This window comes from Mirounga leonina, unplaced genomic scaffold (assembly GCF_011800145.1).
Source record: "Mirounga leonina isolate KUSES-001 unplaced genomic scaffold, KU_Mleo_1.0 Mir_96, whole genome shotgun sequence".
Classification (NCBI taxonomy): Eukaryota; Metazoa; Chordata; class Mammalia; order Carnivora; family Phocidae; genus Mirounga; species Mirounga leonina.
Window position 1 is genome coordinate 9,237,222 of NW_023270871.1, and position 26,593 is coordinate 9,263,814.

Here is a 26,593-nt window from a genome sequence, read left to right on the forward strand (position 1 = left end):
GTGTGAGCAGGCAGAGGGACAGACAGAGAGGGAGAGAGAGACAATCTCAAACAGACTCCCTGCTGAGCGTGGAGCCCTATGCAGGTCTCGATCTCATGACCCTGAGATCATGACCTGAGCTGAAATCAAGAGTTGGACGCTTAGTGGACAGAACCATCCAGGCTCCCTGATCTGTTACCTCTTTTATCTTTAAATAAAAAGATATACGTTTTTTAAAAGCTATATGTTCAACTTTCCATAATTTGGCTGCGATGAAATAATCAGCAATGAAACAAACAGTAAGTTCATCACAATTATATTAGGGATGCCATTATTTTTGGTGAAGTCAATTGTAAAATATACAGCTTCTGACTTTCTTTCTGCAAGTTAAATAATAAGTCAATCTTTTTCTCTGTGATCCAAATGGAAACTGGGTAATCTAGAAGGATATTTTTGTTATAATTTAAAATATTTTATTACTACTAATAAAGAAAAATAGAATAAATATTTATAAGACAATATGTTAATAGTCTGTGGAACGCCAGCCATATTACTTCTAAGTTTCTCAGTCAAGGTGTATTCATTAGTGATCTGTCATAATGAGTGATATAAATTTCTAAACTAAATTCAGCTACACAATAAGAGATGTATTACAAAGAAAAACATTTGAAAGGAAAAGAGCCTCTGTTTCTTGTTTACATAATTGAAAAGATTAAGTGTAAAAATAATAAAATCTTTTTTATTCAATTGGGCATAATTCCTTTCTCTCTGTAACTCTCTTGGTAGATTTTTACAATATGTAGGTGTGCTTAATGCTTTCTTAATACCTAAGGACTCTGTTAAATAATCAAGTGAATTATTTGAAAAAAGTGGTTATTGAAAAATAAAATATTGGACTGCAGAGGGCGCCTGGGTGGCTCAGTTGGTTAAGCGACTGCCTTTGGCTCAGGTCATGATCCTGGAGTCCCTGGATCGAGTCCGCATCGGGCTCCCTGCTCGGCGGGGAGCCTGCTTCTCCCTCTCCCACTCCCCCCTGCTTGTGTTCCCTCTCTCGCTGTGTCTCTCTCTGTCAAATAAATAAATAAAATCTTTAAAAAAAAAAAAGAAAAAAGAAAAATAAATTATTGATGGGTCACAATGTCCTTAATTTATCTTACATACAAATGAATTTATAAATGGATCTAAATTAGTTTTAAAAGCACCATTTCAAGAATAAAAGTAGGTAACCAGTGAGGACTTACATTTCAAAGCGATAATTAATATCTTCAGGTCAGAAAGAAAATTGCCTATAGAATTAACAGATCTTAGAATTTGATGCTCACAATTAAATTAATTTTTTTTCTTATAAAACATGGTTAGAATTTTCTGTTTCATTAACATGGGCAGAATCTCAATTATTGACATATATTGAAACAAGAGTCCCTGAAACCCTAAGTATTTTTCACATCCTTGGTTGAGCCATGTTTGATTCTTGTACTTGTCGTTTTCCTTTTTTCTTCTTCTCATCCTATTATAAGACTTTATGTCTTGAAAAATTCATTTTATTAGACTCCGTTTATCTTTCTATATAATAAGATCTCCTTGAATATGAATCTATAACCCAACCTATTAGTCATTTCTTTTTTGCTTTGCATTAGCTGCATCTTTGATGGCTTCAACCAGGTTATTATCAATATGTCAAAAAGACCTCAGATCACACTAATATGCTGAAAAACCATCATATCCTAAAGACATCCACTGAACATCTTCTATGTTGATATCAACCAATGTGCATTTTGGGATGTGGGAGCAGAAAACAATCAGTTATTAACCCACTCAATTCTATTTTCTGTTAGTCCAAATGTTTCATAATAAAATATTTTTAAGAACCTTGCAGAAAGCCTTGCATGAAGTGCATGTACAATCTAATGTTCATCTCAAAAAGGAAATAGTGGACTGGTATATATACTTAGCAAGGCTTTCAACAAATGTTCAACAAGTCTTTTTTCTTTTTCCCCATGATATCTTCTATATAAAGATTTTATTATTTATTTATTTGAGAGAGAGAGAGAGCACATGATCAGGGGGAAGAGGCAGAGAGAGAGGGGGAGGGAGAAGCAGACTCCTCACTCAGCAGGGAGCCCCCTGTGGGGCTCGACCCCAGGACCCTGGGATCATGACCTGAGCCGAAGGCAGCCGCTTAACCAACTGAGCCACCAAATCACCCCCATGATATCTTCCATATAAAAGAAGAAAAAAGGATAAAAAAGCTGAATGGTTATGACTTGCTTTCATTAAACCAGTGGTTGCTCTGACAAGAACACCGCCTTTTCTTAATGCCCACAAATAATTTCTTTTATAACTTGGTGCAGAGGCTTGCTTGGAATTAACATCAAACATATCGGGTTGCAATTTGCAGCATCTTTCTTCATTTTCTCATTGTAAATTCAAACATTATTTACATATAGCATGGACAACCAGTTCTTCCCCATTTTCATGGCTTATGAAAGACCCTATGCAATCAGTCTACCATATCTTCTCCAAGATATTACCATTTTAAGGTGCAATGCGCATGGGCCAGGGGATGGAGCTCCTTTAGAGTACCAAAGTATTGACTCTGAGTTCAATTTCCCTGGAGTTCATCCAGTCTATTCAGTTTAAAATATTCTGCCTTCACAGAAGACATTATTAAAGAAGACTGAAAATACTCCACAAATAGCCTGTCATTTATTATCATGCCATGAATCCCAAGTGAAGGGTTTATCCACTCCCTGGTCTTTGTCCCAACTATTACTAAATGCCATTAATGTTTCTTTCATTCTAAATGTTATACACAGCTACTCTAATGGATTCAAACCATTTATCTACAGAAGTAGGAGGTAGGTAGGTAGTTTGCTTTTATTTAAAAGCAAAGTTACATTTAAATTCTTTTGATTTCTTCAGCCAGGCTTATGCATTATAAACTTTTTCTTTCCATGCCTTTTAATATTTCTAGGTATATGGTATATCTGCTTCTACTTCAAGCTAGATCAACTCAACTTTTAAATGGGAGAATTATGCACAAATTTATAGACAAGAAAAATCAATTCTAGCTTATACATATCACTCTCAATAATATTTTATGTGTACTAAGCTCAGAAATATAATAAGAACTGTTCTGTATATTTGGCATGTATAAGCTCTTCCATTTACCTCAAAACTTTTTATAATTATCTCCACATTACAGATGAAGAAACTAAGGCACAAATAGGTTAAGTCACTTATCCAAGGTCACAGAGCTAGTAAGTGTGAAACAGATGAATCTAAGCAATCTGGTTGCAGACCTTGACCATGCTTAACACTTTACAATACTGTTTCTCATGTTTAGTTTAAGATTACTTGCACACTTCCTTTCAGATTCTTAACACTTAACCCTAACAAACAAATTCAACTTTGGCTTAAGTGGACTTTCATTATTTCTTCTATACTTTAAGAAATAATTTTGTGAATTAAGCTAGTCAAGATTTCATCAGTATTCAGGTTTAGGGAGAGTAAGTATTCAATCTCCATCACTGATAATACTTTCCCAGTGCTATGAAGTGCCATGAATCCTCCCACATTTAATTACTTTAGTACTTTTAATATGCCCTTCTATAATATCACTTTATTAACATTTTCTTTATACTCTTTATTTTAATCTTCTCCAACATGCTAGACTTCTAATAGCTGTGCACTTATTTGACATATTGTCTCCTCCAATTAGGTCAAGTTCTTTCAAAAAGCCATATTTCAACCATAAATTTTAGCCCACCAAATTTTATGATTTACTTTAGAATTTATGTCATTCTGTCCATATCTATGCCTTAGAATATTGAAAATCCAAGGCCATATGTTTTACTATGGTTATCCAACTCAAATCCTTCCTTAAAGTAGGTTTTGGTAAGCTCTATATTATGAAAACAATAAAAGAGAAGAGGATTTCTATTTTACAGAATCGCCTGGACATGTGATTTCTTCAAAGTTTTCAACAAGTCTTCATTCTTGCATTAATGAGAAATAAGGGACAGTACGACTGCTGTCCTAGATCCACTTCTGTCACTAACATTGTATTTGACCTTGACCAAATATTTTGAATGTCTCTTTCATTATTCATAATATGTTCATGACATTGGTTGTTGTATGTAAAAGTACCTTTAAGAGGTAAAGAAGCATTGTAAAATTGACACTGTAACTAATCCATTCTTCATTCATGGCCAAATAAAGACAATTTGCTGAGCACAGTTGTGAATGGACGTCGCAAAAGAATGCATGAAGAACTAACTGATTATAATACCTGATTACGTATACTAAATATTAGATACATGGTAGAAGTTACAACTGTTACAGAAGTTATAATAGGTTATTATGAAAAAAAAATTGGCAGAAATACACCCATAAACATATTGCTTACTTACTAGATGATAAATAAAAGATCTTAATAAGAATTTAACTTAACATTGGGGAGCCTGGGTGGCACAGTCGGTTAAGTGTCTGCCTTTGGCTCAGGTCATGATCCCAGGGTCCTGAATGGAGCCCAGTGTGTCTCCCTGCTCAGCGGGGAGTCTGCTTCTCCTTCCCCTCTGCTCGCCCGCCCCTCACTCTCTCTCTCCTTCTCTGTATCTCAAATAAATAAATAAAATCTTTTAAAAAAGAATATAACTCAGCAAAAAAACCCCCAGAATTAAGATAGTAAACAATAGCTGGTAATGATAAAGGGTATATGCACACCCCCCCACACACACACACACACTGGAAGAAACAGCAGTTTCAAAGACACCTAGTGACAATTCAAATGGCCTGAACGCTGGAAAACGTAGCCAGAAGAAGAAAAGGCAATTTGCCTTTTATTGTATTAGCTATTTGGCTCCTATCTCCTATTTCTATTTTTTTTTCATTCTTCTGTAAAATAATGTGTTTATCCTCCTTTTTGTTTCTCTTTCAACTTTTGTGGTCATTTAATTCCCACAGAATACTAAACCACTCTGATAATTAGTCTGTTCACACAATGCATTAGGTTACAAACTAAATGATAAAGAAATACATTAGAAGACATTAAACATGTTACTCTCATGAATTTTCATATGTAAATAGCATTCAGATCTATCATGTATAAGATTTCCATGTTTATGTTTCTTTATATAAAAGACTATATGTTTGAATCTCTTTTTTGTACTTCCCTAAGACCTAGTTTTCAAAAGTTCTAATCTTCTGATAAAATGATAAATTATAGATAAATAACAACACTGATGACTGAAAAAGAAAGTTACCCTCAGAAGAAAGTTACCCTCAGAAGAATGGCCTCCATAAATGTTGTAGATTATTACCAACTTTAATTTAACTTGCCTAATATTTAGCATGTCAAACTTTTTTTTTCTTTTTCCTTAAGAATTGATAACCAAGTTGAGAGCAGAATTACAAAAGTGCTAGACAGAATGTAGCAATCATTTAATGGAGCATTAGTGCTTTAATTTTAGTTTGGGGGAAGTGGGAAACTAGTAACAGGTACCACATGAAACGGTATTTTTCCCAATCACCTTAAAGTTTTATTTAACTAAGTAAATTATTAAAATATGAATCAATGGCTGACCCTAGAACAAATGCAAGAATTTTTTTTTTTTTAGATTTTTTAATTTATTTATTTGAGAGAGAGAGAATGAGAGAGAGAGCAAGCACATGAGAGGGGGGAGGGTCAGAGGGAGAAGCAGACTGCCTGCCGAGCAGGGAGCCCGATGTGCGACTCGATCCAGGGACTCCAGGATCATGACCTGAGCCGAAGGCAGTCGCTCAACCAACTGAGCCACCCAGGCGCCCCAAATGCAAGAATTTTTTAAAAAATTATCTCAAGGACAAAAAACGGAGTTTGTGGCAAATTGAGATGGTCTAACTGAATTATGTCCTCATTTTAATACAATTGAAATTAAAGATTTTTGTACTGGAAGTCCTTTCCTAACTCGCAGGAATCAGGATTTTAGATTATCATATTGATCACAACAGTGAAGGCTAACAGTTGCTCTGTATATATACATCAGTTACTTTGGTGGATATTATAAGTAGACATTTTAATTCATATTTATTTCTATCCTAAGAATATATCTAGAGAAAAATTTTTGTTAAATTTATGATATGCCCTCAAACAATGCTAATGGAATATAGAGAATATATTATGGTTCGTTATTATATATCTTTTTATGACTTACAAAAACAAGATGGCAAATTCTTAAAGTCTCCTAATTTTTCATTATTATCAAGCTTATACAATTAGAATAAGTGTTTACAGTCCACAGATGGAGGTACTCATATCTCTATGCATGGGGTATGAGATAGCAGGTTGTACAACAGAACCAGGGGTTAATTAACTCTTGTTTCTGTGGAGCCATGTTTCTGAGGCACCTGGCTACTAATTAGAGAAGGCCAGCCAATGATTCTAGTACATATTTTTAAGCTCTTATCTGATAACTTGCCAGCATTCGTTGGCATGTTGTAAGAATATATGCAAAATAACTGAAATAAAGATTCACAAGCCAAGTTCAATTTTTTTCATAGAATTACTCATTCCCAGAATATATTACATCTTTAAAAACAACAAAATACTTCTCAAAAACGAAGAGGTATATAATGGGACTGTGAAAATGTTCATGCTAAGATATAGAAAATGTTCTTGCTATTCTTTTTTTACACCCGTCACTTATCACGTAGCTTTCTTCATGTCACCTCTGATTCTGCAACATATTCTGGGGTAGCATATTTAGGTCAGTGGTAGTGGGAGGAGGGAAAAAAAAAGATGAAATGGGATGCAAAAAAAGAAAACTGTAGAAAGCCCTCCACTCTGGGAAGTGACTATATATCTTGTCCAGAACATTATCTGAATATAGGTGATATAACCTAGAAAGTTCAGGTCTATGCAAGTCTCTATATTCTGTAAAAGAGAGAGATAAAACCTTGGTCTCTTTGGAAAGAGGGGACATTCATATGAATTGCCTCATGTCCGTATATCTGTACATGAACTAATACAGGAGAAATAATTAATCTGCTATTCCACTGATTCCAAGGTTGAAAACAATGTTACCATTTTATTCCAACCTCCATCAATTTAAAACAATAATTTCTCAGGTGAAATCTAAATAAGTGAGAAATTCAGAATAAGTGGGAAGATATAATTTCATTACCAGATTCTTTTGGATTTATGGCAGTAGTAAAAGGAGAAAACTTAAGCAACATGTACATACAAAATACAATGAGTTTTTCAAATATTTCTATATTCCAAGTTCTTCTAGTGACTCAACCAATATAGAGTTGCTCTCTGTTAACATGAATTAAAAACTGATAATGGCTGAAATTCTTTGGGATCCATGAAGTAGAATGCCATGGTAAGTTCGGCATGGACTCAAAAGGAAATATGGATTTCATAACCAGCTCCCACACCATCTGCCTCTGACTTCATGTAAACCAGGTAATAATTCTCTGAGTCAGATTTTTCATCTGTAAAATGGGAATGAATGTGTTTTCATTTCATTCAGAATAGATGAAATAATGGGATACATGTACTTTTGTACTATATTCATGAAAGTTTTCATAATACTCATATTTGGAGAAAATACTGGACTGCAAGATATTTTGTATCTTTCCCCAATTTTAATAGGTATCTCTTGTTAGATAACGTAACTTAATGAATGGTGCTTCTTCTAACCATTCGTTGCTGAAAACTTAAGAGATAGGCTATATAAGAAAAAAAACAACTATGTTTGCAACTTAGGGACTGGTCTTACTGACAGAGCAACTTAACATAGCTATAGACAATATATAAGTAATATCCTATTTCCTCTCTATTATGGAACTATAATTCATTTTAAAGATTTTCTGAAATGCACATGTCATTTGAAAAAAAATACCACATTAGGATTTATTTCCATATGTTCATTCCCATAAAAGAATACATGTCTGAGAAGGAACAACACAGTATGTGAACTGTTTCACTTTTGCGATTAGGTCGTGTTTCTATCCAACAGACAGCAGTCACCAGGTTGGCCTTCCTAATAGGCAGAAACAGGATGGCAAAGGAGAATCACAACACTCAGCAGGCTACTGACCTACTTTGTTATTATAACTTATAGGAGCTATGAATGCATTTTTTTTTCCCTGTAAAGCTACATGGTGACTTGTCAGCAAATTAGTTACTTTTGTTAGAACTTTTAAAAAATTCTGTTAAAGCAATATAATCTGGGGCACTTGGGTGGCTCAGTCGTTAAGTGTCTGCCTTCAGCTCAGGTCATGATCCCAGGGTCCTGGGATCGAGCCCCACATCAGGCTCCCTACTCTGCAGGAAGCCTACTTCTCACTCTCCCACTCCCCCTGCTTGTGTTCCCTCTCTCGCTGTCTCTCTCTCTCTGTCAAATAAAATCTTTAAAAAATAAAAATATAAAAAAAATAAAGCAATATATTCTATTTTTAAAAAGTCAGTAATATAATCATACAATTTCTAATTTATAGAATTTCAAATCTAAAATACATCTTGGTTATATTATTTCAATCAATCATTACTTAACTAGTTAATTGGGCTTTGTAAAACAAAAAGTGAACCTATTTTAATTTTGTCTTCATACATTTGCTGGAATATCAATAGACAATAATTTAATCATCCTAGGTTTCAATGTTCTGCTTGTATATGGGGACATGCATATAAACAATATAAATCCTTTTTTCCCCCCAACAATTTGCTTGAAATAGGAGATATTAATAAACAACTCTTTCTACCCAAGCCCCCCCAGCACATATTTATTTTGATCATTATAGTTTTGAGCTAGACGTGACTGACATGTCTCAATCTGCACTCTTTATTGAAGATTCCTGATCCAAAACCAACTGATAGTAGTTGAAATAAATGACTCCCTATTTTGTCTCTCCCTGCCTTTAGTTTATACTACTCATAGACTTTATCTCCATTCACACAAACCTGCTACCAGCACACCATTTTGTGAGTTAGAAAAAAATAGTGTTCTCTGGGGGGCTAAATCAGGAAGACAGAGTTTTGAAAGAATGGCTATATTTTTTTTACTTTTTTTTTTAAGATTTTATTTATTTATTTGACAGAGAGAGAGATAGAGAGAGCAGGAACACAAGCAGGGGGAGTGAGAGAGGGAGAAGGAGGCTTCCTGCCGAGCAGGGAGCCTGATATGGGGCTTGATCCCAGGACCCTGGGACCATGACCCGAGCCGGAGGCAGACGCTTAACGACTGAGCCACCCAGGCGCCCCAAGAATGGCTATATTTTCAAATGTATGTAGCATGGCAAGAAAGAGGGCAGGATCTAGCTAGGACTCTTCCCCTTGTTTAAGAGTCTGGGCAGTGCATACATTTCAGAGGTCTTAATTCAAATTCATATTAAGGGCTTTTGCACATAAGTTTCTATTCCCTTAGATTAGAAAATCAAAATTTTAAATCTCTGTATAGTTTTTGGCACCTGGGATGAAGTGGTATGAATGAAAGCTTGTTTGAATGTGATCACTATCAGGGCAGAAACTGTCTCATTCTCCAGTGTGTTCAGTGCCTAAGATAATGCCTAGCACAAAGCAAACACTCAACAAATTACCTAAATGAAAGAATAAGTAATATACACCATTTCATAGTTGAACTATAGGAAAGTTGAGTGATTTGCCTAAAATCATAGACGTTTTAATGGTAGAGGCAATTCTGAAATGTGTGTCTCTAAATTCAATTCTGCCAGATTTTCCCATCCCTATTCTATTGTCTAAATGAGTCAGGATAAGCTGTTATGTTGTGGGCTACAAATTAAAAGGGTGCCTCTGGATAGGGAAAAAAAGAACTGGAGGGTTGCAAACCAGCTTTTCAATGCTTAGACCTGTAAGTGAAATACGAAACTGCCACTCAGAGCCCATTGACCATGACCATCAGAGGACCCCATTCAACAGGAAGGGAGCTGGAGAATGCGGAGCGTGTGACTATTTGGTTATTAGTAACACACTAATAATTTGAGATACACTGTCTGAAATGAAAATGAACTTTTGTAGTGATCTAGATTTTCCAATCAGATCTCTTGTTTTCTCCCCATAAGAATATTAATTAGACCCTTCTAGACATTTATATATCTTATTTTCTGATATTATTAGTATGGTTCATATAAATGTCATGAATTTCGAGTATTTTTATATTGCCCATGAATTGGTCAAGTGATTACTTATCTTTGAAGAAATAATTTGAGGTACAAATTATTAAAGCAAAAACTATCCAAGGAGGAGATTTAAAATGCATAACAGAGTAACCCTTTTACACATAATTTTCAAATACTTTTGATAATTACCTTTTTAGTATAAACCACTCATATTTATTTAGCAACATATGCAAGGCTGGCATAGGATCTGTGGGTTATGCAAATACTGATAAAACATTTTGTCTGCCTTCTAGAAGGCATCTCTCAAGATGAAGTAATGCATACGGTTTTTCAAATCACAACAAAACAAAACATTATAATACACGGCACTTGAGTTGGCTCAAATTATTTTGATTATGATATTACTGAAACAAATACAACTACAAAACTAGATATAAATGTCTTATCCTTTTAATTCCTGTAAAGTTAAAACAATTTCATAAATCAAACACTAACAAAACAATAAATCAATAAGCATATCTTAATATAAATGTATTGTGATGGATAATGTTGTTTTGGTAAAACCAATAGTTGCACACAATGTAAATTTAGTGCCTTCATGGCACTAATTTTTATAGATTATGTAGTTTAACACACTACTGTACAATTGTGTGCTATGTAATGAATAACTTGGTTTTGCAACCCATCTCTCCATTTTGACTTTGGTGAAAATTCTGTACAGCATTTAATATGATGTCACTTAGCCCTCATTTGATATAAATGGATCATTAATTATTAAGCCAATAAGTGAGAATTATTTTATATGGCACAATGTACTTCAACTATAAAAGCAAATCCAGACTCCATATTTAGGGCATTCAGATGATTGTAGATTCATAATATGTTTACCTTGAAACCTTTCAAACTATCACCAACATATATTTATACATTTACAAGACTGCTGGGAGAAAATCTGTGCCTCCCTGAGAGTAAAGCTGCAGACTTCCATTAGAGAAACACTACTCTAGGGGCTCCTGGGTGGCTCAGTGCCCTGCATCAGGCTCTCTGCTCAGCAGGAGCTTGCTTCTCCCTCTCCCTCTCCCTTGCCACTCCCCCTGCTTGTACTCTCTCTCTCTCTGTCAAATAAATAAATGAAATCTTAAAAAAAAGAAATAGAGAAACACTACTATAGGAATGTACTATTTAGTTGCAAATCCTTCTTTCTTCTCTAAAATCATTCCCTAAATTATGTCAGAATTAATATGTAAGTTCAAATGCATCATAATTTTTATTTCTTAGATTTTTAAAATGAGTATTTCATGATGTTATAACTTAAACCAAAACCATCACCTCTAATCACTTTCATAATGAACTATTATAATTCTAGTGTGATATACCTAGAAACATAGTCACAAAATATGAGAATGACAAGATTTTCAAAATTTTATTAGACATTATCTGACCAACCCAAGATTTTCATTCAGACAGAATTCTATAATTCAAATATTTCTTGAATGAAATATTCAATACAAAAGGTTATATTATAAATATAGAGTAAGATTAATCCCTGTTTAAGTTGGATTTTGCGAGTCAATATCTACTTCTACGGAATGAATTGCGGATTAGAAAGAGTTAAGATAAGAATAAGTATATTGAACAAATTACCAGTTAGAGATATAGTCGTAGCATTACTCTGGATTTCTCATTATAGGACATATATGGATAACTAGCTAGTGATATATAGATAAGGATATAGATATAAATCCAAATGTGTTTCAGAAAGATTTAAAATACATATAAAAAGATAAATATACACATAGAAATGAAAATATGGTTAAGGAGGATTTAAAATAACACTTAAGGGGCGCCTGGGTGGCTCAGTCGGTTAAGCGACTGCCTTCGGCTCAGGTCATGATCCCGGAGTCCTGGGATCGAGTCCCACATCGGGCTCCTGGCTCAGCGGGGAGCCTGCTTCTCCCTCTGACCCTCTCCCCTCTCATGCTGTTTCTCTCTCTCTCTCTCAAATAAATAAATAAATAAAATCTTTAAAAATAATAAAATAAAATAAAATAACACTTAAGGATATAAATCATTTAAGAATGCAAAATATGAGACAGAAGAAAGGTATAAAGAATTCACCCAATACCCTAATCTTTACCATAAATTATTTAGTATCAATGTCAAACGTCATAGAATTGTCAAGCACATACCTAGGAATGACTGATACCATGTGCTGCATCTACCCTGATCTGGCTTCTCACTTTTTGCCTTCCCAATTTGAATTTGTTTTTCTACATCTACATCTCATATCCGTCTTGCTGCTTTTTAGTGTCAGAGCTCAAATGCTGATTTTTTAGTGACTTTCTATTGTAACCGGTGTGCTGTGACGACAGGTTTCGTTTCTTGTCATTACTGTTCTTAACTAATTTTTACAATCTACACAACACAAGATATTCTAATGTGGTTTAGAACAGAAATTATGGAGTTGGATAGCCAGGCATACTAATCTTGGTTCTGTTAATCTACTAAACTCTGTGCTATTGAACAATTAGACTAACCTTTAAAAATTTCAGATTTCTGATCTGTAAAATGGGGGATAACAGTGCTCACCTCATTCTGTTGCTATGAGGACCAAATAAGAGCATATTTCAAAGCACAAGGGCTTGTATATGGTAAGCAAGATATATACATGAAGGGTGCTTTTTTCTTATATTGGATTTTTACTTCTTTATAACTCCTTTATTGTGTAAATACACTTTGCTTTGTTTTGCTGTGATGGAAGCTTTTCTAGAATTTGATAGATCTAGGATAGAAAGAAAGGATATCTTCAAGGTCAAATGACACCATGGAGATTCTCTACTGATACAAAAATTGTCTTTTTTATGGTTATCTCCTTTATATCACTAATACTCACGATATATTTCTGGTCTTTATAGTTGAACATAGACTTAACTGTTTCCTACCCTTGACATTAAAGTTAAACATGAAAGTAATGTTAAATAAATGTGAAAGGAAGTAAGAGCCAGTTTCATAAGTAAACCTGCCCCTCAAAAAAGATGCAAGAAAAAAACCACACTTAAAAAATGATCAAGATATTAAAATTTTTCTTCAGTTAATGTGCTTAGCACTGGATATATTAAGGAGTATATTCCCGTATATTATAATTACACAACTACATGCACTTCATGGATACCCCAAAATAGTCCCTTTACTTTTTTAATAAAGACAATTCCTATTTTTCTGAAAAATACCTAAGGGTAATTTGAAACAAAAATTATTTGCGAACTTAAAGAGTGGTTGGTGCCGGTGATGAATCATCTTTTGGCAGTAGTGTTAATGTTTTTATACTACACACTCAGTTCATAGCTAGAATACAGAACTGTGGCTTTTTCTTCCTCCCACCCCCGCCAAAATATCTTTATCATGTCTTCACAAATTTTCTTTCGGTGATAAGTAAAAAAGACAGATCTATAATTAAGAAGACTTCATAGATTCAAAAAGTGACCTGCACCTTGCTTTGATTTTTAGGTACAGAAACACAAATACAGTATTTCTCAAACGAACTTTCAATAAAGAGTGGCTAGATTACAACAAACTCCTGTATTAGGCACTGTTCTAGGCACTACCATAGAGTATAGAACAAAACAGACAAATTCTTTGACTTAATGGAACTGACATTCTGTGTAGAGGCCACAGAGAAATATAAGTAACAGATGTGTGTGTGTACATTATTAAATTCTTCTCAGATAAAATATAAACCACTTGGGTGCTGTATTAGAGTGATCACACACTGGCTTCAGTGAGACAGTGACATTTAAGCAGATATGAATGACATGAAGGAGAGATCCAGGTGAATATCAAGTCTCAAAGAAAGGAGTTAAAGGAATAAGAAGGCAGGGAGAGGAAGAGTGGGAAGGAAGGAGGAAAACAGGTAGGCAAGAAGAAAGAAAAGAAAGACCAGACTTCTTAACATGTAATGTAAACTCTTTTCTTAAAATATAAAGCCTGAGCTCTAGTTATTAGAAGAAAAAAATATATGTTCTTAAGATCTTCATATCATTTCTACAATAATAAGCCCAGAAATTAATATGGAACATTTGGGGAAGAAAGAGGGCATTTGATTTATGCCAAAATTAAAATTTTGTGAGAGTCTCATAAAATTTATCTTCCATTGTTTACTAGTGTTTCAATTTCTTTGTAAGTGTTGTACAATATAGATCAAAACACATGTTCTTTTTTAAAACTTAGGTTCTTAAAATTAAATGTGGCTATGAATATAGTTAATTATATATTTCAAATTTATATTTCACAAGTTTTAAATATTTAAATATCTTTCAGGGTAAGGTGTACACCTGAAACTAATGTAACATTATGTGTCAACTATACTCAAATTAAAAAAATTAAAAATTAAAAGTAAATAAAGGCTTTACCTTTTCCATGAAGCTTTCCTTGTCTTCCCTAGCAAAAAGTACTATCTGAAATACCATGCACATCAAATCTCATTGCATTTACACTGATGTACATGTCTCTGCATGTTTAAACACCACCTAGAATTACATGTCTTAAGCATAGTAAATGCCAAATCAAGTTGAAAGAAAGGAGTTACTCTAAGCAGTAGGCAGTTTTGGAAGAACATTGTACCATGAACGTTGTACCATGATTGTATATGATTATACGCACGTGTGAGTGTACATGTAGCTTTGAAATAAAATAGGTCTTCAATATACACAGAGCAAGACACCTCAAAATAGATCCTTAACATATATGTCCCCAGAAATATTTCATATAAATGAAATGTAGTTGTAGAAAAAACAATACAACATTTGATTTTACATCCATGAAAGCAAAATTAAGTTTTCTCTAGACATTTACGGAGAAGAAATTAGATCATTCGAACATAAGCACTTAGAACTTTTTGGCAAAACATTGGTTACGCAGAGTTTAAAAGAATACGAATTACTTACAACCATTTCGTTCAGAGACACCCAGCAGTCTGGTGGGAAATCCTGCAGGAGTGGGACTAAGAACTGAAGACAGCCATCCCAATGGCAGAGCAGCAACATCATGCCGATGAGGTTAAAAATTCTCACCACTGCACTGGCAAGGTCATATGTCATGTGGAAAATCTGTCGGCCAAAATATAAATTCAATTCTTATTAATGCTTATCATCAATTTCCTTTAAAGTCAAGAATACTCCCAATGTCAGTAGACATTGGCATTATGCAGTGTAAGTACTGATTTAATAAAAATATGGGAAGGACTTGGGGCGCCTGGGTGGCTCAGTCTTTAAGCGTCTGCCTTCAGCTCAGGTCATGATCCCAGGGTCCTGGGATCGAGCCCCACATCGGGCTCCCTGCTTGGTGGGAAGCCTGCTTCTCCCTCTCCCACTGCCCCTGCTTGTGTTCCTGCTCTATGTCTCTCTCTGTCAAATAGATAAATAAAAAAATCTTCAAAAAAGATACGGGAAGAACTTTTACAAGTAGCAACAGATGACATTTCTCGATCTTTACATAGGCTGGCACTCTGCCCTTTGAGTACTACCACCAACTGTGGGTTCTCCACAAACAGCAGAGATAACATAACTACATTAAATGCATGGGTCCTGTTTTAAAGATCATTGGCTTTCCCAATAGTTTTCATTTACTGTCCTTCTGCACATTTTGGCAATGTTGCTCTAAAACAAGTTAACAGATTTGACCCTCTTCTCTGCTTCTCATCCCTTCTTAAATTAATAGATTTGTTAAAAAAAAAAAGGTAAATAAAAAAATAGATTTGTTGAAGGACCAAAAAACAAACAAAACCCACAGAGACTGAAAATCATTAGCAAAAACAGATTAATTTCAAAATATAAAATAATATTGAGGTTTAAGTGCAGTGAATTTTATAGCTATATGAGTGTAGGTACTTCTTTTATTGTGTATATTGAACATGAATAGTGGCCTTTGAGATAAAAAGTTCTCTGAATTTGGTTAAAAAACAATTGTGTGGGGCGCCTGGGTGGCTCAGTTGGTTAAGCGACTGCCTTCGGCTCAGGTCATGATCCTGCAGTCCTGGGATCGAGTCCCGCATCGGGCTCCCTGCTCGGCAGGGAGTCTGCTTCTCCCTCTGACCCTCCTCCCTCTCATGCTCTCTGTCTCTCATTCTCTCTGTCTCAAATAAATAAATAAAATCTTAAAAAAAAACAAAACAATTGTGCCACACTCTTTAAAAATTAAAATTGTTATTTCTCTTTCCTGTGAAACTTTCTCATTTATATTTTCATGAAATCCAATATGACAGGGAAGATATTTCAGAAAGCACAGAAATTATGACAAATCAATGATATATATCAGAATTTTGGAAGTATAAACTTACATATAGCTTGATATCTATGACTTTTCATCAATCCAGTTATTACAAGAAATAAAACCAGAACCTGAACCCTTTCTTTAGCAGCTTATATATTATATCATTCTCTACTGCTAATATTTCTGCTTTTATTTTACCTATTCTAGAATAACAAAACCCACTTGGGAGCAGACCTACATTCTAGAATAAACTTTATTTCCTAATTGTTAAAAGGCTACTGAGTTAATAAAATTAATAAATATGCATAAATACACAAAGAAACAACACCTTGAAATATTTAGAATCACATTTGAATAATTTACCAAAGAATGGTCTATTCTTGAAGTAATGAGGACACCATGTACTGAGAAATTATCTGAGAAATGGAAAAGAAAACCCATAAATTTTATACTTTGATTTATTAAATATATCTTTGTAAGGAACTAGCTATAATTCTTAAGAGGTACATATTAATGTATGTAGAGGCAAAATGACAGGACAGCTGGAGTTTTGTTTTTATAAAATCACTAAATCTGTTTTTAATTAAATATTTTTCACTTTGATACATTTCTATTAGGCATTAATTCTTTCTTTAAACCATCTTCCTTTTTGACACAGTAGTGATCAGTTCCCACTTTCTTTGTGGGAAAGTACACACTGTTCTGAATTCCTTTTAAAGGTAAGGTTGGGGTCCTAGATTTTAAAGGCAACATATCATGTATTTTTATATTCAGACAGCTATACACAGAACAATTAATTTTAAAGAATTGAGAATTTTATTTTCCTCTAAGTAATTTTTAAAAATATTTTATTTATTTGAGAAAGAGAGCAATCATAACAGGGGGGATGAGCAGAGGGGGAGGGAGAAGCAGGCTCCCCACCGAGCAGGGAGCCCAACACGGGGTTTGATCCCAGGACTCTGGCTGGGATCACTTTCGGAGCAGAAGGCAGATGCTGAATGGACTGAGCTACCTAGGTCACCTGCCTCTAAATTATTTTTTAATTTTGTTTTGTATTTGGCAAACCTACAGAGAAGTCCTTTTGATGTTATTCCCTCGGATATTTCATGGTCACTAAATTTGTAAAGAGAAATCATACCAAAAATTTCATCAATAATTTCTCATTAAAAGTAATACAATAATGGGGCGCCTAGGTGGCTCAGTTGGTTAAGTGACTGCCTTCGGCTCAGGTCATGATCCCAGAGTCCTGGGATCGAGTCCCACATCGGGCTCCCGGCTCAGCGGGGAGCCTGCTTCTCCCTCTGACCCTCTCCTCTCTCATGCTGTTTCTCTCTTGCTCGCTCTCTAATAAATAAATAAATAAAATCTTTAAAAAAAAAAAGTAATACAATAAAATATAATTTAAAAAGCTTTCTACTATTAAAGTAGGAAAATAAAATCAACATGGATTTAAACATTTTTCTTTAGTACTAGAACCCTACAAATTTTTATCTAAGTATTTCCTGACAAAATGGTTCAACATGTCTTTTGCGTAAGTGTTGCATTGCTGTGAAATTGAGTAAAGTTGCAGAATATGAGCTTGTGGATCAAACAAGGAACTAATCACCTTTCAACCTGATTATCTGAAGTAAACAATATCTGAAACTCTCTGCCAAAGTCTATAAATTATAAGCATGTGGGCAATCATGCAATTATGAGACTTTGGAGCTGGGATGTTATAGAGAACTAGGTCTTATTCTTAATACATCTGACTTTTATGGCTTTTCTACTTTCTTCGTCAGCAATTAGATTCTTTTTGTGGGATTTTAAGAGCTTATTTACAGTAACTGATTGCACATGCTGTAATTCAACAATTCTTTTAAGAAAATCCTATTATTTCTGAAATAATTTCCAGAGAAGCATAACCACCATTTTCATAAAGGAAGTTAATGGTGAATAAGGCCTTTCATAACGTAGTAGAAATACATTTTTTATTTCCTTTTGCTTCCGTGTGGTTACTGAACTCCTACTGTAACAAGATAAGCCGTAGAATTAAACCTATTCTCTATCTCATTTCTATTTCCAGCCTCATAGTATTAGTATACAGTACTAGCACTAGATTTATGTATTAACTCTGCTATCAATGCTCAGGAGCAGTCTCCCTTTTTGGTCTTTAACATTCTGTGTTCAAAAGTAATTTTACTTTTTGGAGCTATCCCAAAATCCAACTTTGGAAGAGGCATGAGCAAGTTGCCTGCCCTGACACTGGTCAATACCAGAGGTTAATTGCAAATAGTCAAATCCGTGTATCTCCATCTCGATTTATTTATCTGACCAAAGAACATTATAGTGTATGTAGTATAACTTTTGATATATACCTGAATGTGTAGAGTGCTTAGGCCCAAACTGATTGTCTCTTGAGCTCTTATTAATTAAGACAAGCTTGGTAGGCATAATCGTCTCATTGGTTGCTGAGAATATTGAAGGCTCTGTTAAAACCTTGTTCACAGAAGATTTAGAATAAGAAAATTATTCCCTTATGGAGCACATACATCTATAGATAAACACATTAACCAAAGAAGGAAAAATGTGATCCAATTAATGCATAGCCACAACTTTTTATCATCTAAGGGCAGCTTGTAGGATAAATCTAAGTATGACTTTACTCAAGTTTTGGATCAAGCAGCTAATACCATTGACTAATTAATATTTTTGAGTTTTTGTCCCCGTCTACAAGATAGACATCCTTAAGTGATAAATTCCTATCTAAATCAATTATCTTAAAGCTACTCCACGCAAACCCCACTTCACACAAAATGCCACCATATATGACGTTCAATAAATTGTTAAATGAATGAATGAAAATGTTGTAGGGATTTAACAATAATGGCCCAAGTACTTTTTATGATCTTAACAATGTGAAGGTTTTGTTTTTGTGTTTTAAACCAGGGAATTTAAAGAAGATAACTCTATCATTTTCTACCTTCCAAGTAATCTGACTTGACTTGAAACCTGATTTGACTGCTCAGAATGTGGGTAGCAGAAAGACAGGTTGTTCCGACCCACTTTTAATATGCTGCTAAGTGGTACTTGTAACAGTCAACTGAATTAAAAAGAAAAAAAACAGAATTAGGGTAAGTTTCTAAAGCAGCTCTTTAATTTTATTTTCATTAAAAACCAGACTACAAAATATGCCAGCTGAAGGCACTGTGCTTTGCATTTGTCCAGCTCAGAACACTGTGTTTTTCATTTGACTTCAATGAAAAGAAAGCTCCGGTCACAAATTCTCTCTGAATTCTTTTTATAATATTATAGTTCTAGAATTCTGCCTAGTTGGAGTTTAATGACTCCAGAGAGGATAGCTAACTCTCCAAAACTGAAGAACGCTCTAGGATAATTTGATTCAGAATCCCAAGTCTGCCCTACTATTTACAAAATTGTTTACCATGATTTTTTGTATATTCCACCCTGTTTTGTTTTTTTTTTAAGATTTTATTTATTTATTTGAGAGAGAATGAGATAGAGAGAGAGCATGAGAGGGGGGAGGGTCAGAGGGAGAAGCAGACTCTCCGCTGAGCAGGGAGCCCGATGTGGGACTCGATCCCGGGACTCCAGGATCATGACCTGAGCCGAAGGCAGTCACTTAACCAACTGAGCCACCCAGGCGCCCACCACCCTGTTTTTGAAAGGTTAAATCCCAAAGTGTGCTGTATGGCAGGATCCATAAATTAGCTGAGTTCTTTCAAAACATGTCCACATTCTTCCTTGATAAACTGGATTCAGAGGTTTTTCAATCTAATAGCCTGATTATGATCAGTGGGCCTTAACTCTCTTTAACTATTTGGTGTACTATGTTTTACCTAACCACAAAAACTGTCGAAAGTAATTTAAGACCTTTCATAGCATGCGTTGATCTGTCCCTAGTCTTTGGCTTCATGAACAAGGATCACTCAAAGTCTAGGTTTCTTCTATGATCTCAATTGTGATTCAAGTCTTCAAATATAATTTAAAATTCTTATCAAAGTAACATTAAGTGAATCAAATGGGTCAGAAAGAGTTCTTTTGACAAACGACATTCTTATTTTTAAGGTATAAAGCAAGGCTGGGTACCTTTGTTTCTCTTTTTTGTTTCTCTTTATAAACCTGCACCTGCATAAATTCAATTATCTTTTATATGGACTGTCTATATGCCATGTTGACACAGAATATAAGAAAACAAACATTTACCAACTCAGTCTGTTTCCCAGCCACCATGTTATCTAGGAGTCAATGTGTAGTAGTCCTAGTCTACTAACCCAATGTTTAAGAGCCCTATTGCAACTTCTGCAATTCTTAGCTTGAAAATGACCCAGGTTCTCTTACCATGCTTTTGGTACAAAGTGCTGAAGGTTTTACTTGATCTATGACAGAAGAGCACTCTTCTTGATAATCTCTTTGAACACTGACCAGTGACTACAGCCCCTACTCTATCTAGGATCTCACTCAGAATGGCTGGCCCACAACCTTCACAAAAGTCAACCATCTGGGTCTCTCATCTCAGCCTCCGTAAGGAGTCAAGGTGCAATCATTCACTCCACAACCTCGCTCACCTATTGTCCAATTCTCATGCCGTTAAGTGCTATCTTCCTGGATTTTTCTTTCCCTTGTCCTTCCCAAACTGCCCCTTCATCATCAATTAACTCTCCTATACCCTCAGCCTCTTCGTCACATTCTTCCTCTCCTCCTCTGCTTTTCCTGAGATGGAGGAGTCTCCCTCACCCTATCTCAAAGCCTCAGCTTCCCTGGTAGCTTTCTCAGAGTTGGTTCAATTCTTTCGTACTTCATAAGCCTTAGGTTCTGATGGCCACGGCCTCATTTTCCTCTCATTTACCTCGCTTGCTTTTGCTGCTTTCAGACAAGTATTTGTCCAGCTGTATTAAAAAAAAAAAAAAAAAAAAAGGCTTCTCTTCAGTGCTCATTCTATTCATTCCATTTGGCTATTCGCCTCATAACTTTCTCTCATTTCTGCATAGAACAAGCTCTCAATCTCCACCCTCAGCACATCTCCATTTATTAGAGGACTCTGTATTCTTCCATTATCTTTTCTTTGCAAAATGTCAACTGCTGATTAATTAAAACAGCTACTTTCTATACCTGAGCTACTGAAGATTACTGGAGAGGAAACTAGATTGTGGCTACTAAAAAAAATTATTTTTAAAAAGCAACCTTATTTGAGACCTTTGTCTATGGTCTATTCATTTCCTTATTCCTAACACCACTCATCCTATATTTTTTCCTCTCTTCTTACTTCCCCAAAGCTTGTGACTATCCTACTCAGTTTCAGATTAAGATTTTACTTTTTCAGAGGAAACATATTCTTATGTTTGGATCCTCTTGCCTCTGACCCCTCATATCTTCAAACAAACAAATATCTGCAGCTTTTCTTACTGGCCTTTTCCTAATATCGAAAGAAGGCATGCCTTTTATTAAAAACGAACCTCTACCAACTTTTGATATTAATCTAAACTTTTTTCTCCTCCAGGAATCTAAATAATTAGCTGCTCAGTCTATGGGGGAAACCAACTCTCTTCTCAACCATTGTGGACAGATACTTTTGTAAAGTACAGCAAAAAAATGAATTAATATAAAAATGAAATTAAAAAAAACTGTAACATATGTAATACAAGCCTATTGCTTATGTTCTTGGATGTGGTTGGCAATATCAAATTACTATAATGACTTGATTATTTTTTCTTCAAAATTGTTAACTTCTACACTATCTTTACCCCCAAATATTAAAAAATAATAAAATTTTTTATTTCCTCAAAAACACCTCAAATTGAAAAAGAATCTTCATTTCCTAGGTACTTACCTAATTCTTTTTTTTCCCCTTTATAGTCTTTCCAATTTGGCTTCTCAAAAAAACTCTCCTCCCTGGAATTTTGAGACAGAGAGAGCTGGCCTACCTTCACCCACCTTTAGTGGGTAAAGTGGTTTTCTTTTCTCGGTTACATGTGAAAATTACCATCTGGCGCAAAATCTGATTTCCTGAAGGACATATGTGTCATAGCTACTCTGTGTCTCTGTCCCCCTCCCCCTTCTCCATAAAGGAAAGGAGTGTAAAGATATTTAAGGCTGACTTCATTTTCCCAAATGGGAAATTGAAACTTAAGAAAAAATATAATCTATCTGAGCATTCTTTTTGAAGTGGCACAGAGAAGAATATGTCTCATCACATGACTCTGCAGTAAAACTAAACAGTTCTGATGTGGTCATAACAACTATATATTTACAGAATAGAATGTACTAGTTATCATTCATGACTATTAAAATATATAGGTGCTTGTGCATGTGTTACTTTGGTCATGTCCACATATTTCTTTAATAAACATATATGTATGTATAAAATTTAAAAATCAATTTTAGATATTTTTGTTGTAAAAAAATTGTCACACATCTTTTGCTTTGACAATTATTTAGACAATATGGCTTTTTCCTTACTTTGCCATTGTACTGTATATCATCTATTTCTAATTATACATATTTTTATATAAGATCCTAATTGCATATACCTAAACATTTAAAAAAGTAAATCTTTATGCAAAATTTTTCTCTCTCTTTTTTTAAATTGCTCCTTGTTTAGCTTTACTAGTCTGAGAAAAATCAAAGAGCATGAGTTATTAAAGAAACAAAAAATGGTAAAATATTGTAGTATGGATTCTTTGAAGATTTTTGGTAGGAAACAATGATAGGAAACAGTTATAGTGTAAACTGTAAAAGGTATAAACTTTGAAAACTGGGAAACACAATGCCTGGTGGTATAGAGTTGACACTCAGCAAATCTTTTTTCTCCCACAGAGGTTATTCAACTAACAGTGAATTTTCATAAATGGGTCAGTGCTAAAGAGTACCTAACAGAGATAAAGCACTTCTACTAGGCTTGTTCATTTTCCTTTGAATTTCAAATCATTATCAGCTGACGACTGGGAATAGGTCAGAAACAAAAATGCTTATGATAGGTTACATTTTGTTAACTGAATATAGCTACACCTTTGCATTTCAAAAATTCCTTAGGAAAAAAGAGTACATCTTTTTAACTTATATGAGGACTATGTTGTATAACAGAGCAACTATTTATTGGACTGTGCCCTAGAAAAACAAAAGAGCAAGCATAACCCCCTCATATGCTTAATTTACTTTAGGAAGTAGCTTACACACTGGGAAAATCAAATTACAGATGAATATTGAAAATGGTTCTATTAAGAAGTGAGTTTGATGGACTAGTACTACGGAAAAAATGAAATTAATTAAAATTAAACAATTTAAGATCATTGTCTATTCTTCTATAACAAATTTCAAATTGCTATAAATGTAGACAATATATACATATGTACAATATATACTGAAATATTTAAATGAGGAAAGTAAAAACAAATATTTTATGATGGATATTTGCACCTTATTTTAATAATGATTGTGGGAAGGCTATTTCATGCTTACTAGATACACTTAATTTCAGGATAAAGTCAGTACTAAGATACTGATTTAATGAAATTTAATACATTTTTTTCTAGACTTTTTAAAAATCTTATCTTGAAAATTCAAAATGAAAATTTTATTTTTTAAATAAAAAGTTAACATTCTCTTTTTATTATCTAGTACATAGTAAAAATGATATTCAAGTAAACAATCATAAGTGGCTACATAAATGTGTGTGTGTGTGTGTGTGTGTGTGTGTGTGTGTAGAGAAAGAGGGTGAAAAATCAAACTAATAACCACATTAGCAGTATTCAGTGAATTTTGTAGCTCTTGTGAGTGAATTTCAAATGATATTTCCATAACAGTGTGGTTTTTGGAGAGGACTGGGGAATAATTCATGTTAGAAATAACATAGCACTAATAATAGTCTCATTTTTATCTTTACAGTTTCATGTCAATCATTTGCTCACTCTCTTCTCTTTTGTATAGCTGTGGTCTCATCAGATTTGTAACACGTTACACACTCCAACAAGTACAAATTTAGTTGTCTCTACATTTTGAGCTACAAATGGTAAAATTATTCTTGTTTTTGTTATTAGTTCATTTCCTAAGCATATGAAACCAATCACATGGATTCGTGCTTTTTGAAAGGCAAAAAAAGACCATACAATGGAGTAGAGAAATGTACTTAATCTTTGTAAGAAGATATTTTACTTTGGAGACTTCATCTCATTAATTTGTATTTTAAAATTCATCTAAGTGATGAACATTTTTAAAACAGAAAAGACCACTTCAGTGTACAAGCTCTAGTGACTAAATTATAAAAGCAAACAAAGCAGAGGATGTTTAAACTCATTTTATATACTGTGTAAATTGTTTTCCTAGACAGTATCTTGCTGATATTATATAGTCTATACATAGCTAATGGACTGCTTTGAAATTACCAAATAAGAATATCACATATATTTCCAGTCCATTCAGATATATCATCCAGAAAGAATTCTTGTACTAAATCCTCAGTTAATCAAATATTATTAAACTATCCTTGAGGCATGTATAAAATGCATAATATATTTTGGTGGTCTCTTGTGAACATATTTTTAAGTATGCCCTATATGATATTATGCATTATTATGTCTTCTATTTTCTATAAGTTCTGTGAGAAAAAAAAATGACTCCAATATTCTTGGTTTCACATTCATGAACTTTCTTAAACTGACAAGTGATAATTACTGTTTGGCATCTCAACCAATTTTTTTGGCCTAAAATATTAAAGATTGTAGTGTTTGTGGTATGGTAAAACCTTTAAAATTTGGACATATATATATTTGCATGGAACATTAAACTGCTTGGTACATAATATATATTTTTTCAAAATTTTGAGCTATTATTTTGCCAATCTTAGAGATAAATAACAAGGTTAACATAAAATTTATGAACCACTGAACAACAGTTTTTGCAATGTAAGAACTTAAAAAAAAATACTATTGGAGAAATGCATAACGTGAAAACAGGGAACTGGAGTTCTAGTTCTGAATTTGCATTAATCAGTTTCCAAAAATTTGCCTTAGCTTTTCAACTAAAAGAAAGGAGATGGAGCAAATGACCTCTAAAGTACATTGTATGTGTAAAATTCCATAATACCCTTTACTTTAGGATTGAAAAAGTACAATTTTAAGAAGTGAAAACAAATGGAAGCCAATCACACACACACACACACACACACACACACACACACACACCCCAAATGGAAGATAAACCAGCAGTAAAACACTGACTTATGTAATTTCCCTAAACCTTTGTTTATAAAACAAATAAAATAAAAATGTAATAATAAGATTAATGGTAATATAAATATGTGGTAAAATAAAATGTGACAGAGGCCATTATATTTAAATTAATTGCATGTATCTTTCTCAACATCCCCAGCCTCCACTCACCATTTATAGTTTAGAAAGGTGGTGTGCGAACCAGCTCATTGCACCATTTTCCAAGAGAAGCCAATAGGAAAGACAAGAGAAAGGAAAGCTGGCTTCTGAAAAAGCTACTAAGATGAAAACAAAGTTTCTTCACAGTTTTTTAGTAGTAGCCATAAGAATTACCTCATGCATTGGCACGTCATCTTGATACACTGGCCCAATGAGCCAGTCAAGTTAAAAATGCTAATTTATTTGAGTGGATTTGTGTCAGAGTTGCTCTGGAAGAAAAAATGGTGCTGGGTCACTGTCTTGGCAAATGCCTTCTGAAAGAAATCGCTAAGTACATGATTTTGGGTATGAAGCCATAAAATACAGCTATAAATCTTAGTGAGTAAACCACACATTCTGCCATTTGAAGAAACCCAGTAAGTGAGAAAAACATATTACTATTGCAACCTCCCCAAAAGATACTTAAAAAATAGACAAGTATTGGCAAAGTTGCTAGCAACCCAAGAAATATTTGAGTAAGATTTGATCTATTGGAAAATGGCATGATTTCAGATTTACTAGTTAGGCACTTTCCAGAACCACATATGCACTATAATGCTTCATCAATTCAGATAATAGTACATCAAGATATTTGCCAGACCACCTGAAGCGTTGAAAATACTTAAGTGTCAGAATCATTATAAGAATTATATAAACTGCTCTATGTGGAAGGACCCTTAAAAGTAATATACTTTTTTGGTATACATTTGATTTTTCTTATAACTAAAAATCACTTATCAGCATTGGCTCTGTGCAGAATAATGGTAGGCACTGGATTCTTCGGTGCTCCTGGTATCACCTCCACCACACACTCACATACT

General features: G+C 34.2%; 1 protein-coding gene across 1 annotated transcript in view; it reads right to left on the reverse strand.

Moving 5' to 3' along the window:
- Nucleotides 1-26,593, reverse strand: part of LOC118006383 (potassium/sodium hyperpolarization-activated cyclic nucleotide-gated channel 1-like) — a 359,980-nt gene that overhangs the window by 166,619 nt on the left and 166,768 nt on the right. Inside the window, exon 3 of the mRNA XM_034999004.1 lies at nt 15,045-15,206. Within this exon, the coding sequence (XP_034854895.1) occupies nt 15,045-15,206 (162 nt within the window). The remainder of the gene's footprint in view (nt 1-15,044; nt 15,207-26,593) is intronic.